The sequence below is a fragment of the Oncorhynchus mykiss genome, chromosome 9 (genome assembly GCF_057628025.1).
Source record: "Oncorhynchus mykiss isolate SJ-2025 chromosome 9, ASM5762802v1, whole genome shotgun sequence".
Classification (NCBI taxonomy): Eukaryota; Metazoa; Chordata; class Actinopteri; order Salmoniformes; family Salmonidae; genus Oncorhynchus; species Oncorhynchus mykiss.
In genome coordinates this window covers 79,401,968-79,417,589 of record NC_143030.1, presented here as the reverse complement: position 1 = coordinate 79,417,589, position 15,622 = coordinate 79,401,968, and the positions used below count along the sequence as shown (strand labels likewise).

The 15,622-nt window shown below is 45.1% G+C and overlaps 1 protein-coding gene across 11 annotated transcripts in view; it reads right to left on the bottom strand.

Annotated features, from left to right (window-relative positions):
• Positions 1-339: 339 nt before the first annotated feature.
• The window catches only part of LOC110516453 (transcription elongation factor A protein 2), a 73,194-nt gene continuing 57,911 nt past the window's right edge, over positions 340-15,622 (bottom strand). The window contains exons 6-11 of one of the 11 annotated variants that reach the window (XR_016483536.1): positions 13,159-13,215; positions 12,749-12,903; positions 11,216-11,362; positions 9,130-9,201; positions 1,046-3,561; positions 340-954 (exon numbers count right to left, since the gene is read on the bottom strand). Coding sequence is in view for 1 of the 11 variants with exons in the window: in XM_090185772.1 (XP_090041898.1) it covers positions 3,553-3,561; positions 9,130-9,201; positions 11,216-11,362; positions 12,749-12,903; positions 13,159-13,215 (440 nt within the window). In the remaining 10 variants the exon portion in view is untranslated. Of the gene's footprint in view, positions 3,562-9,129; positions 9,202-11,215; positions 11,363-12,748; positions 12,904-13,158; positions 13,216-15,622 lie in introns of all 11 variants that reach the window. The other 10 variants (XR_016483539.1, XR_016483540.1, XR_016483543.1 and 7 more) reach the window with 10 other exon arrangements.

Below are 15,622 nucleotides of genomic sequence, written 5' to 3'. Positions count from 1 at the left end.
ATCTACTGAACTGCACGTGGCCCAGTTGATTTACTGAACTGCACGTGGCCCAGTTGATTTACTGAACTGCACGTGGCCCAGTTGATTTCGGGCTCCCGAGTGGCTTGCGGTCTAAGGCATTTCAGTGCTAGAGGCGTCACTACAAACCCTGGTTCGATTCCAGGCTGTATCACAACCGACCTTAATTGGGAGTCCCATAGGGCAGTGCACAATTGGCCCAGCGTCGTCTGGGTTAGGGTTTGACCGGAGATAGGCCTTCATTGTAAATAAGAATTTGTTCTTAACTGACTTGCCCGGTTAAATAAAAAAGTGCTAACAAGAACTTACCAGGACCCCCAGTCTCTTTCCACACTCCCTACTGTTTTTAATTCAATTGACACTAGTACCCATAGGGAGGACAAATGTTTACATACAAAATAAATCACTTGCATGACAAAACTTTTCAAACCAGTCGAGCGTTTTTGTCAGGATGCCCTCTTCTCCAGTAGCCTGAAATCCAACCAACATTTTTGATACGTTTTATCATTGTTTCAACAACGGAGAAAGTAGGTTTGGATATCAGAATACTTCTTCAATCCCCGCTAACCTTTTACTAGCGTACGATTAGGCTACTTCTCCAGTCCCCTGCTAACCTTTTACTAGCGTACGATTGGGCTACTTCTCCAGTCCCCCGCTAACCTTTCACTAGCGTACGATTAGGCTACTTCTCCAGTCCCCCGCTAACCTTTCACTAGCGTACGATTAGGCTACTTCTCCAGTCCCCTGCTAACCTTTTACTAGCGTACGATTGGGCTACTTCTCCAGTCCCCTGCTAACCTTTCACTAGCGTACGATTAGGCTACTTCTCCAGTCCCCTGCTAACCTTTCACTAGCGTACGATTAGGCTACTTCTCCAGTCCCCCGCTAACCTTTCACTAGCGTACGATTAGGCTACTTCTCCAGTCCCCCGCTAACCTTTCACTAGCGTACGATTAGGCTACTTCTCCAGTTCCCTGCTAACCTTTCACTAGCGTACGATTAGGCTACTTCTCCAGTCCCTGCTAACCTTTTACTAGCGTACGATTAGGCTACTTCTCCAGTCCCTGCTAACCTTATACTATAACCTTTTACTAGCGTACGATTAGGCTACTTCTCCAGTCCCCTGCTAACCTTATACTAGCGTACGATTAGGCTACTTCTCCAGTCCCCTGCTAACCTTTTACTAGCGTACGATTAGGCTACTTCTCCAGTCCCCGCTAACCTTTCACTAGCGTACGATTAGGCTACTTCTCCAGTCCCCTGCTAACCTTTCACTAGCGTACGATTAGGCTACTTCTCCAGTCCCCTGCTAACCTTTTACTAGCGTACGATTGGGCTACTTCTCCAGTCCCCCGCTAACCTTTCACTAGCGTACGATTAGGCTACTTCTCCAGTCCCCGCTAACCTTTCACTAGCGTACGATTAGGCTACTTCTCCAGTCCCCTGCTAACCTTTCACTAGCGTACGATTAGGCTACTTCTCCAGTCCCCTGCTAACCTTTCACTAGCGTACGATTAGGCTACTTCTCCAGTCCCCTGCTAACCTTTCACTAGCGTACGATTAGGCTACTTCTCCAGTCCCCTGCTAACCTTTCACTAGCGTACGATTAGGCTACTTCTCCAGTCCCCTGCTAACCTTTCACTAGCGTACGATTAGGCTACTTCTCCAGTCCCCTGCTAACCTTTCACTAGCGTACGATTGGGCTACTTCTCCAGTCCCCTGCTAACCTTTCACTAGCGTACGATTAGGCTACTTCTCCAGTCCCCGCTAACCTTTCACTAGCGTACGATTAGGCTACTTCTCCAGTCCCTGCTAACCTTTCACTAGCGTACGATCAGGCTACTTCTCCAGTCCCTGCTAACCTTTCACTAGCGTACGATTAGGCTACTTCTCCAGTCCCCTGCTAACCTTATACTAGCGTACGATTAGGCTACTTCTCCAGTCCCCTGCTAACCTTTTACTAGCGTACGATTAGGCTACTTCTCCAGTCCCCGCTAACCTTTCACTAGCGTACGATTAGGCTACTTCTCCAGTCCCCGCTAACCTTTTACTAGCGTACGATTAGGCTACTTCTCCAGTCCCCCGCTACCCTTTCACTAGCGTACAATCAGAGAAGGACAAGAGGAGAAACTGACAACTGTCCCGTCCCCTGCTCATCCCTTTCTCATTCCACTCCTCTGCAACTCTACATCTTCTAGCAGAACCTCCAGTTTCATTCATTTGTTCATTTTAACAGAAGAATTTAAACCTAAATGGAAGTCTTTAATAAGAACCTGTGCAGCGTGTATGTAAGACAGTAGATTCAGAATGACTCCAAACAACGGCTTGTTCTATATACAGCAGGGGTGTGTCCCAAATGGCACCCAATTCCCTTTATAGTGCACTATTTTTAGTGCCCTATATAGTGAATAAGGTGCCATTTGGGATACAGCCGTTAATTAAGAGTGCATATACTCTATCTACAGCAAGTGTATAAAACTAATAGCAAAATAATCATTTGTGGCACAGAGAGGCAAAAAAAGGCACCACTATGTTCCCTAATGCCAAAAAACAAAGGTTTTTTTTTTGTTGTTGTTGTAAGATATAGCTTAAACTAATAAACATCAAACCAAAACCTTGTTTTTAAGAATAAGTGCTTAACTTCAGCCTGGTACCGATAACAGTTTCTATGATCGGTTTCTGAGATCGGATTCCGAGATCGGATTCCGAGATCGGTTGGTGCTCTTGTCAACTCGTTGTCAAGCCAAACATGACATTCAATAAGAGGTTGTGGTAAGAGAGCAGAACCAGAAAAGATACCCAGACGAGCTCCATATCATATAAATTCAAATACTAGACTAGCTCCATAGCATAGAAATTAAAATACTAGACGAGCTCCATATTATAGAAATTAAAATACTAGACGAGCTCCATATCATAGAAATGAAAATACTAGACGAGCTCCATATCATAGAAATTAAAATACTAGACAAGCTCCATATCATATAAATTAAAATACTAGACAAGCTACATATCATAGAAATTAAAATACTAGACAAGCTACATATCATAGAAATTAAAATACTAGACTAGCTCCATATCATAGAAATTAAAATACTAGACTAGCTCCATATCATAGAAATTAAAATACTAGACTAGCTCTATATCATAGAAATTAAAATACTAGACTAGCTCCATATTATAGAAATTAAAATACTAGACTAGCTCCATATCATAGAAATTAAAATACTAGACTAGCTCTATATCATAGAAATTAAAATACTAGACTAGCTCCATATCATAGAAATTAAAATACTAGACTAGCTCCATAGCATAGAAATTAAAATACTAGACTAGCTCCATATCATAGAAATTAAAATACTAGACTAGCTCCATAGCATAGAAATGACATTTTCTCAAAATATATTCCAGATTTAAGAGGTATCAAAACAAAATAAAAACAACAGAAAAAAACGATTTGCAGTTGTAACAAAATAGGTCCCGGTTCTTCTCTATCCGTGTCAGCTCATCTTGTAGCAAATCATCATCTTCTCCTCAACAGAACTGGAGTGGGAGGAGAAAAGATTTCAGTAAAGGTTATACATGTGGTTGATTTACCTCAGTCGAATTCACTGATTGCAAGTCCTTCTGGATAAGAGCGTCTGCTAAATTACCTAAATGTGAGAATACATGAGAGAGAGAGATTTTTTTTTTTGTATCTGGTTGGCGTGTGGTATTATCCTGATGTGAGAGAATGTGTAACTTCATTAAAAGTCTGCACGGTTACCACTACATTCGTAACCACGGTAAAGTCACCACTGCTTGGCCAATGTCTGCTGCCATCTGGTGGTGACACTGTGGTACTGCAAAAGGGCTGAGCGAGCAAGCCACAGCCAGAATCACCATGATCCCACTTCCCCTACATCTACCTAGCCCTTATTTACAAATCAAAGCAAGTCAAGGTTAGGTACCTCTCATTAGTCATATGTTGGATTCCAAATGAACCCCTTACCTCTACCCCGTATACACATGACTACTGATCTGACAAAAGTGGATACGTGGAAGCAATATTGGTAAACATTCCACCTAACCAAATCACAACGTGAACCACCATACATACAACTACCGTTCCAATCGGTTAATATCTAGAGAAGAGGGTCCATGTGGAACTCAGCAAGATGCCCCAAACCCTTATCGATCCTAACTCCAACAAGACAAAGTTAGGGAGCAGGGTAGTGTATATAACTAGAGAAGAGGGTCCATGTGGAACTCAGCAAGATGCCCCAAACCCTTATCGATCCTAACTCCAACAAGACAAAGTTAGGGAGCAGGGTAGTGTATATAACTAGAGAAGAGGGTCCATGTGGAACTCAGCAAGATGCCCCAAACCCTTATCGATCCTAACTCCAACAAGACAAAGTTAGGGAGCAGGGTAGTGTGTATAACTAGAGAAGAGGGTCCATGTGGAACTCAGCAAGATGCCCCAAACCCTTATCGATCCTAACTCCAACAAGACAAAGTTAGGGAGCAGGGTAGTGTGTATAACTAGAGAAGAGGGTCCATGTGGAACTCAGCAAGATGCCCCAAACCCTTATCGATCCTAACTCCAACAAGACAAAGTTAGGGAGCAGGGTAGTGTATATAACTAGAGAAGAGGGTCCATGTGGAACTCAGCAAGATGCCCCAAACCCTTATCGATCCTAACTCCAACAAGACAAAGTTAGGGAGCAGGGTAGTGTGTATAACTAGAGAAGAGGGTCCATGTGGAACTCAGCAAGATGCCCCAAACCCTTATCGATCCTAACTCCAACAAGACAAAGTTAGGGAGCAGGGTAGTGTGTATAACTAGAGAAGAGGGTCCATGTGGAACTCAGCAAGATGCCCCAAACCCTTATCGATCCTAACTCCAACAAGACAAAGTTAGGGAGCAGGGTAGTGTGTATAACTAGAGAAGAGGGTCCATGTGGAACTCAGCAAGATGCCCCAAACCCTTATCGATCCTAACTCCAACAAGACAAAGTTAGGGAGCAGGGTAGTGTGTATAACTAGAGAAGAGGGTCCATGTGGAACTCAGCAAGATGCCCCAAACCCTTATCGATCCTAACTCCAACAAGACAAAGTTAGGGAGCAGGGTAGTGTATATAACTAGAGAAGAGGGTCCATGTGGAACTCAGCAAGATGCCCCAAACCCTTATCGATCCTAACTCCAACAAGACAAAGTTAGGGAGCAGGGTAGTGTATATAACTAGAGAAGAGGGTCCATGTGGAACTCAGCAAGATGCCCCAAACCCTTATCGATCCTAACTCCAACAAGACAAAGTTAGGGAGCAGGGTAGTGTATATAACTAGAGAAGAGGGTCCATGTGGAACTCAGCAAGATGCCCCAAACCCTTATCGATCCTAACTCCAACAAGACAAAGTTAGGGAGCAGGGTAGTGTATATAACTAGAGAAGAGGGTCCATGTGGAACTCAGCAAGATGCCCCAAACCCTTATCGATCCTAACTCCAACAAGACAAAGTTAGGGAGCAGGGTAGTGTATATAACTAGAGAAGAGGGTCCATGTGGAACTCAGCAAGATGCCCCAAACCCTTATCGATCCTAACTCCAACAAGACAAAGTTAGGGAGCAGGGTAGTGTATATAACTAGAGAAGAGGGTCCATGTGGAACTCAGCAAGATGCCCCAAACCCTTATCGATCCTAACTCCAACAAGACAAAGTTAGGGAGCAGGGTAGTGTATATAACTAGAGAAGAGGGTCCATGTGGAACTCAGCAAGATGCCCCAAACCCTTATCGATCCTAACTCCAACAAGACAAAGTTAGGGAGCAGGGTAGTGTATATAACTAGAGAAGAGGGTCCATGTGGAACTCAGCAAGATGCCCCAAACCCTTATCGATCCTAACTCCAACAAGACAAAGTTAGGGAGCAGGGTAGTGTATATAACTAGAGAAGAGGGTCCATGTGGAACTCAGCAAGATGCCCCAAACCCTTATCGATCCTAACTCCAACAAGACAAAGTTAGGGAGCAGGGTAGTGTATATAACTAGAGAAGAGGGTCCATGTGGAACTCAGCAAGATGCCCCAAACCCTTATCGATCCTAACTCCAACAAGACAAAGTTAGGGAGCAGGGTAGTGTATATAACTAGAGAAGAGGGTCCATGTGGAACTCAGCAAGATGCCCCAAACCCTTATCGATCCTAACTCCAACAAGACAAAGTTAGGGAGCAGGGTAGTGTATATAACTAGAGAAGAGGGTCCATGTGGAACTCAGCAAGATGCCCCAAACCCTTATCGATCCTAACTCCAACAAGACAAAGTTAGGGAGCAGGGTAGTGTATATAACTAGAGAAGAGGGTCCATGTGGAACTCAGCAAGATACCCCAAACCCTTATCGATCCTAACTCCAACAAGAAAAAGTTAGGAAGCAGGGTAGTGTGTATAATTAGGGTGCAGGGTAGTGTATATATCTAGGGTGCAGGGTAGTGTCTATAACTAGGGAGCAGGGTAGTGTGTATAACTAGGGAGCAGGGTAGTGTATATAACTAGGGAGCAGGGTAGTGTCTATAACTAGGGAGCAGGGTAGTGTGTATAACTAGGGAGCAGGGTAGTGTCTATAACTAGGGAGCAGGGTAGTGTGTATAACTAGGGAGCAGGGTAGTGTATATAACTAGGGAGCAGGGTAGTGTATATAACTAGGGAGCAGGGTAGTGTATATAACTAGGGAGCAGGGTAGTGTATATATCTAGATTGCAGCGTAGTGTATATATCTAGGGAGCAGGGTAGTGTATATAACTAGGGAGCAGGGTAGTGTATATATCTAGGGAGCAGGGTAGTGTATATAACTAGGGAGCAGGGTAGTGTATATAACTAGGGAGCAGGGTAGTGTATATAACTAGGGAGCAGGGTAGTGTATATATCTAGGGAGCAGGGTAGTGTCTATAACTAGGGAGCAGGGTAGTGTATATATCTAGGGAGCAGGGTAGTGTATATATCTAGGAAGCAGGGTAGTGTCTATAACTAGGGAGCAGGGTAGTGTATATATCTAGGGAGCAGGGTAGTGTATATATCTAGGGAGCAGGGTAGTGTCTATAACTAGGGAGCAGGGTAGTGTATATAACTAGGGAGCAGGGTAGTGTATATCTAAGGAGCAGGGTAGTGTCTATAACTAGGGAGCAGGGTAGTGTATATAACTAGGGAGCAGGGTAGTGTATATAACTAGGGAGCAGGGTAGTGTCTATAACTAGGGAGCAGGGTAGTGTCTATAACTAGGGAGCAGGGTAGTGTATATCTAGGGAGCAGGGTAGTGTATATCTAAGGAGCAGGGTAGTGTCTATAACTAGGGAGCAGGGTAGTGTATATCTAAGGAGCAGGGTAGTGTATATAACTAGGGAGCAGGGTAGTGTGTATAACTAGGGTAGTGTCTATAACTAGGGAGCAGGGTAGTGTGTATAACTAGGGTAGTGTATATATCTAGGGAGCAGGGTAGTGTATATCTAGGGAGCAGGGTAGTGTATATAACTAGGGAGCAGGGTAGTGTGTATAACTAGGGTAGTGTATATATCTAGGGAGCAGGGTAGTGTATATCTAGGGAGCAGGGTAGTGTATATAACTAGGGAGCAGGGTAGTGTATATATCTAAGGAGCAGGGTAGTGTATATAACTAGGGAGCAGGGTAGTGTATATAACTAGGGTAGTGTATATAACTAGGGAGCAGGGTAGTGTATATCTAAGGAGCAGGGTAGTGTATATAACTAGGGAGCAGGGTAGTGTATATAACTAGGGTAGTGTATATAACTAGGGAGCAGGGTAGTGTATATAACTAGGGAGCAGGGTAGTGTTAATATCTAGGGAGCAGGGTAGTGTATATATCTAGGGAGCAGGGTAGTGTATATAACTAGGGAGCAGGGTAGTGTATATATCTAGGGAGCAGGGTAGTGTATATAACTAGGGAGCAGGGTAGTGTATATAACTAGGGTAGTGTATATAACTAGGGAGCAGGGTAGTGTATATAACTAGGGAGCAGGGTAGTGTATATATCTAGGGAGCAGGGTAGTGTATATATCTAGGGAGCAGGGTAGTGTATATAACTAGGGAGCAGGGTAGTGTATATATCTAGGGAGCAGGGTAGTGTCTATAACTAGGGAGCAAAGTAGTGTCTATAACTAGGGAGCAGGGTAGTGTATATAACTAGGGAGCAGGGTAGTGTATATAACTAGGGAGCAGGGTAGTGTCTATAACTAGGGAGCAGGGTAGTGTATATATCTAGGGAGCAGGGTAGTGTATATAACTAGGGAGCAGGGTAGTGTATATAACTAGGGTAGTGTATATAACTAGGGAGCAGGGTAGTGTCTATAACTAGGGAGCAGGGTAGTGTCTATAACTAGGGAGCAGGGTAGTGTCTATAACTAGGGAGCAGGGTAGTGTATATAACTAGGGAGCAGGGTAGTGTATATAACTAGGGAGCAGGGTAGTGTATATAACTAGGGAGCAGGGTAGTGTATATATCTAGGGAGCAGGGTAGTGTCTATAACTAGGGAGCAGGGTAGTGTCTATAACTAGGGAGCAGGGTAGTGTGTATAACTAGGGAGCAGGGTAGTGTATATAACTAGGGAGCAGGGTAGTGTATATAACTAGGGAGCAGGGTAGTGTATATAACTAGGGAGCAGGGTAGTGTATATATCTAGGGAGCAGGGTAGTGTCTATAACTAGGGAGCAGGGTAGTGTCTATAACTAGGGAGCAGGGTAGTGTCTATAACTAGGGAGCAGGGTAGTGTCTATAACTAGGGAGCAGGGTAGTGTATATAACTAGGGAGCAGGGTAGTGTCTATAACTAGGGAGCAGGGTAGTGTCTATAACTAGGGAGCAGGGTAGTGTATATAACTAGGGAGCAGGGTAGTGTATATAACTAGGGAGCAGGGTAGTGTATATAACTAGGGAGCAGGGTAGTGTGTATAACTAGGGAGCAGGGTAGTGTATATAACTAGGGAGCAGGGTAGTGTATATAACTAGGGAGCAGGGTAGTGTCTATAACTAGGGAGCAGGGTAGTGTATATAACTAGGGAGCAGGGTAGTGTATATAACTAGGGAGCAGGGTAGTGTATATAACTAGGGAGCAGGATACACAGCCTACCTTCCAGCGATTGCCACAGCCGTTGCACAGTACGAATGTAGTCATGGGTTCGTCAGCACTGCGCGTCTGCACCTAGAAAACACAAGAGAACGACAGCGTGTACAGCGGGGGTAGGCAACTCAATTCAGCCGTGGGAAGATGTTTGTCGGAGCGGATGTTCAGGGGCACGGGGCATAATGATAATAATGTGTACACTACACATTGATTACAACTAAGTCTAAAAAAGAGATTGTATTTGAAAATAACCTTACATTAAATTACATTGAGACATGATCACATATTTCTGATGATTTTACAGTCATTTTTCACCCCAAAATAAATATCTATAAATACAGTACCAGTCAAAAGGTTGGACTCACCTACTCATTCAATGGTTTTCTTTATTTTTACTATTTTCTACATTGTAAATGTCACACCCTGACCATCGTTTGCTTTGTATGTTTCTATGTTTTGGTTGGTCAGGGTGTGATCTGAGTGGGCATTCTATGTTGGATGTCTTGTTTGTCTATTTCTATGTCTGGCCCCTGATATGGTTCTCAATCAGAGGCAGGTGTTCGTCATTGTCTCTGATTGGGAACCATATTTAGGTAGCCTGGGTTTCACTGTGTGTTTGTGGGTGATTGTTCCTGTCTCTGTGTTTTGCACCAGATATGGCTGTTTTTGGTTTTCCACGTTTATTGTTTTTGTTAGTTTATTCATGTATAGTGTCTTCATTAAAGAACCATGAATAACCTCCACGCTGCGTTTTGGTCCGCCTCTCCTTCACCAAAAGATAACCGTTACAGTGAAATAATAGTGAAGACATCAAAACTATGTAATGACACATATGGAGTCATGTAGTAACCAAAAAAAGGTTTAAAAAAATCTAAAAATATTTTGAATTCTTCAAAGTAGCCATCCTTTGCCTTGATGACAGTTTTGCACACTCTTGACATTCTCTCAACCAGCTTCATAAAGGTAGTCACCTGGAATGCATTTCAATTGAGAGGTGTGCCTTGCTAAAAGTTCATTTGTGGAATTTCTTTCCTTCTTAAATGCGTGTGAGCCAGTCAGTTGTGTCGTGACAAGGTAGGGGTGCTTTACAGAAGATAGCCCTATTTGGTAAAAGTGCATACTGAACAGGCAGTTAACCCACTGTTCCTAGGCCGTCATTGAAAATTAAGAATGTGTTCTTTAACTGACTTGCCTAGTTAAATAAAGGTAAAATAAAAAATAAAAATACAATCTATCTACACCCAATACCCCATAATGACAAAGCAAAAACAGGTTTTTAGAAATGTTTGCTAATTTCTTAAAAATAAAAAATGTAAATGTCTTATTTACATAAGTATTCAGACCCTTTGCTAAGAGACTGTAACTTGAGCTCATGTTCATCCTGTTTCCATTGATCATCCTTGAGATGTTTCTACAACTTGATTGGAGTTCACCTGTCTCAAATTCAATTGATTGGACATGATTTGGAAAGGCGCACACCTGTCTATATAAGGTCTGAGCCATTAGGTCCAAGAAATTGTCCCTAGAGCTCCGAGGCAGAATTGTGTCGATACACAGATCTGGGGAAGGGTACCAAACCATTTCTGCAGCATTGAAGGTCCCCAAGAACACAGTGGCCTCCATCGTTCTTCAATGGAAGAAGTTTGGAACCACCAAAACTCTTTCTAGAGCTGGCCGCCCGTCCAAACTGAGCAATCGGGGGAGAAGGGCCTTAGTCAGGGTGGTAACCATGAACCTGATGGTCACTCTGACAGAGTTCCTCTGTGGAGATGGGGGAACCTTCCATGAGGACAACCATCTCTGCAGCACTCCACCAATCAGGCCTTTATAGTAAAGTGCGGTTTATAGTAAAGTGCGTATAGGTGTGTAGAGGTGCAGTTCACTATGTCAGTACCTGTGTGTAGAGGTCCAGTTCACTATGTCAGTACCTGTGTGTAGAGGTCCAGTTCACTATGTCAGTACCTGTGTGTAGAGGTCCAGTTCACTATGTCAGTACCTGTGTGTAGAGGTCCAGTTCACTATGTCAGTACCTGTGTATAGGTCCAGTTCACTATATCGGTACCTGTAGAGGTGCAGTTCACTATGTCAGTACCTGTGTGTAGGTGCAGTTCTTGCCCCTGCATTTGCCACATTGAAACATGTCCGTCTCGGTCCCGCCCACTTTAGACAGCTGGTGCTCTCTGATGGCGTCCTTGGTCAAGGTCTTCCTCATCTCTTTCAGCTCCGCGCTCGCCATCTCCTGTTGGGTCACACACAGACAGAACCTTTTACAGGACGGTCTCAGCGTCAGAGATGAAGCGCACGCAAACCACACAGTTTTACAGTAAAACCCTTATATTTCAAAACGCCTGTCACAAGGCGTCCGAATGCTTCGCATTGTTTGTTTTTTTTCCTCGGACTGTTCCGGAAAGAAAAAAAGAGGAAAGGAAAGCCGAAGTCGGTAGCTGAAGACCACGCCCCCTTCGTTCTGTGATTGGTCAACAGTAAGGGTATTCTACAATGGAGTTTTTTGTTGTAATTCAACGAGAGACGACTCGCTTTCATGTCAAAAACAATCCATTGAGAAATACTGCACCAAACATCTCTGTTAGATGTACAAATGTAGTTATCTTAGATTACGACGTCTCTGTTTTTCAAGCGAAGGGGTCTTTTAAGGGATTATGCGAGCTCACTAGTTTGGTTGGGGCCTGGTTAGACACCATCTGAACTGAAGCACGATGCCTTACTATTAGAACAGGAAATACACAGACACCTCTCTCTCACACTACACACACTCACCCTCACCCCACCCCATGCTCCCCACACCCCCCCCGCATCGTACCTCAGCAGCCATGTTAGCGATGCCACCCCCCATCGTACCTCAGCAGCCATGTTAGCGATGCACCCCCCCCCCCCATCGTACCTCAGCAGCCATGTTAGCGATGCGCCCCCCCCCCCCATCGTACCTCAGCAGCCATGTTAGCGATGCGCCCCCCCCCCCCCCCCCCCCATCGTACCTCAGCAGCCATGTTAGCGATGCCCCCCCCCCCCCATCGTACCTCAGCAGCCATGTTAGCGATGCGCCCCCCCCCCCCCCCATCGTACCTCAGCAGCCATGTTAGCGATGCGCCCCCCCGCATCGTACCTCAGCAGCCATGTTAGCGATGCCCCCCCCCCCCCCCCATCGTACCTCAGCAGCCATGTTAGCGATGCGCCCCCCCCCGCCCCCCGCATCGTACCTCAGCAGCCATGTTAGCGATGCACCCCCCCCCCCCCCCCCATCGTACCTCAGCAGCCATGTTAGCGATGCGCCCCCCCCCCCCCCCCCCCATCGTACCTCAGCAGCCATGTTAGCGATGCCCCCCCCCCCTCCCCATCGTACCTCAGCAGCCATGTTAGCGATGCCCCCCCCCCCCATTGTACCTCAGCAGCCATGTTAGCGATGCCTCCCCCCCCCCCCCCATCGTACCTCAGCAGCCATGTTAGCGATGCCCCCCCCCCCCCCCCCCCATCATACCTCAGCAGCCATGTTAGCGATGCGCCCCCCCCCCCCATCGTACCTCAGCAGCCATGTTAGCGATGCGCCCCCCCCCCCATCGTACCTCAGCAGCCATGTTAGCGATGCCCCCCCCCCCCCCCATCGTACCTCAGCAGCCATGTTAGCGATGCGGTCAGCAGAGATGTTTCCAGCGAGGACGTTGCGTCGGAGGTCTGGGTTCTTCTGGTCCTTCAGGTTGGAGATACGGCTCCTCAGTCTGGACTTGTACTTCTGGTCTGTAGACTTAAACTCCTGGTAGATACGTGAAGCAGGGAGAGTGAAGGAGAACCAGAAACAGAACGACAACAAGAACAACTCTGTCCTCACACTATTACAATGCGTCTGGTCCTCACCACCAGAAACAGAACGACAACAAGAACAACTCTGTCCTCACACTATTACAATGCGTCTGGTCCTCACCACCAGAAACAGAACGACAACAAGAACAACTCTGTCCTCACACTATTACAATGCGTCTGGTCCTCACCACACCACAAGATCACAGGTGGAAAGGATATAGTCCTCAATCTGAGCAGCCAAATTGTCAGTGTCTGCTCCAATGGGCTTGTAGTCATCTGGAATATCAAACAGAGTAGTCAGCTATTGGTCAATCCTCAAACAAAATGGGCTTTAGATTGAGATACCGTTACTCGAGGTAGAACAAAACACTACCATGGTTACCCCTCTATCCAAGGTCTCTCTTATATTAAAATGGTTGTATAAAATAATATTTCACAATAAAAGTGGTTAAGTTGATAGAATGTAACACATTCTTTAACTTAAAAAGTGCAGAATAATCATGTATGGCTGAAGGGGGTCATAAGGTCATGTAAACCCAATATTGCAAGTTGTGATGTTAGAGATCAAATGTGGAATGCAAGTCGTCATTCATACACAAACAACCAACATTAGGATATCTTAACGCGTCTTAAAAGTAAACAGAGACCCGTCAAACACAGATGAAAGTAGGTCGGAAATATCAACTATGAATGTTTGTGATAAATGTAGACATCGCTTTTTTTTGGGAGCTGTTCAATAGACAACTTTCCAAAAGTTGCTTTCACTCAGTGCTGCATGACATAAATGCATACAGTTACATTGTATTTGTTGTTCTTGTTGTTATTATAATCGGCTCTAAGGCAAGTGGGCTCAGAAACTTAAAACTGAATTTTTTTTTCAGACAAAAGTTCCTAATGTGGATTTTATATGTTTATCCCTTACTCTTGCAATTATGTTAGCCCCCCCCCCCCCCCCCCCCTCCTCCCGTAGATTTGACTCCAAATCCATTATGGCCTCCAAAATCCAATATGGCTGCCAAATTACCATTAAAAAGTGGTTTAGTCATCTGTATACACTGAGTATACAAAACATTAAGAACACAAGGCTACAGACTCAGAGCATAACGCTGACCGGCTGGCAAGTGTCTTCACTGTCATGTATCAACCTGTCCCTGACCATGTCTGTAATACCTACATGTCTCAACCTGACCCAGTCTGTAATACCTACATGTTACAACCTGTCCCTGACCCAGTCTGTAATACCTACATGTCTCAACCTGACCCAGTCTGTAATACCTACATGTCTCAACCTGTCCCTGACCCAGTCTGTAATACCTACATGTCTCAACCTGACCCAGTCTGTAATACCTACATGTCTCAACCTCTCCCTGACCCAGTCTGTAATACCTACATGTCTCAACTTGACCCAGTCTGTAATACCTACATGTCTCAACCTGACCCAGTCTGTAATACCTACATGTCTCAACCTGTCCCAGTCTGTAATACCTACATGTTCAACCTGTCCCTGATACCTACATGTCTCAACCTCTCCCTGACCCAGTCTGTAATACCTACATGTATCAACCTGAACCAGTCTGTAATACCTACATGTCTCAACCTGACCCAGTCTGTAATACCTACATGTCTCAACCTGTCCCTGACCCAGTCTGTAATACCTACATGTATCAACCTGACCCAGTCTGTAATACCTACATGTCTCAACCTGTCCCTGACCCAGTCTGTAATACCTACATGTCTCAACCTGACCCAGTCTGTAATACCTACATGTCTCAACCTGACCCAGTCTGTAATACCTACATGTCTCAACCTCTCCCTGACCCAGTCTGTAATACCTACATGTCTCAACCTGACCCAGTCTGTAATACCTACATGTTCAACCTGTCCCTGACCCAGTCTGTAATACCTACATGTCTCAACCTGACCCAGTCTGTAATACCTACATGTCTCAACCTGACCCAGTCTGTAATACCTACATGTCTCAACCTGTCCCTGACCCAGTCTGTAATACCTACATGTATCAACCTGACCCAGTCTGTAATACCTACATGTCTCAACCTGTCCCAGTCTGTAATACCTACATGTTCAACCTGTCCCTGATACCTACATGTCTCAACCTGTCCCAGTCTGTAATACCTACATGTTCAACCTGTCCCTGACCCAGTCTGTAATACCTACATGTCTCAACCTGACCCAGTATGTAATACCTACATGTCTCAACCTGACCCAGTCTGTAATACCTACATGTTCAACCTGTCCCTGACCCAGTCTGTAATACCTACATGTCTCAACCTGACCCAGTCTGTAATACCTACATGTCTCAACCTGACCCAGTCTGTAATACCTACATGTCTCAACCTGTCCCTGACCCAGTCTGTAATACCTACATGTCTCAACCTGTCCCAGTCTGTAATACCTACATGTCTCACTCCTGACCCAGTCTGTAATACCTACATGTCTCAACCTGACCCAGTCTGTAATACCTGCATGTCTCAACCTGACCCAGTCTGTAATGCCTACATGTCTCAACCTGACCCAGTCTGTAATACCTACATGTCTCAACCTGTCCCAGTCTGTAATACCTACATGTCTCAACCTGTCCCTGACCCAGTCTGTAATACCTATATGTATCAACCTGACCCAGTCTGTAATACCTACATGGCTCAACCTGACCCAGTCTGTAATA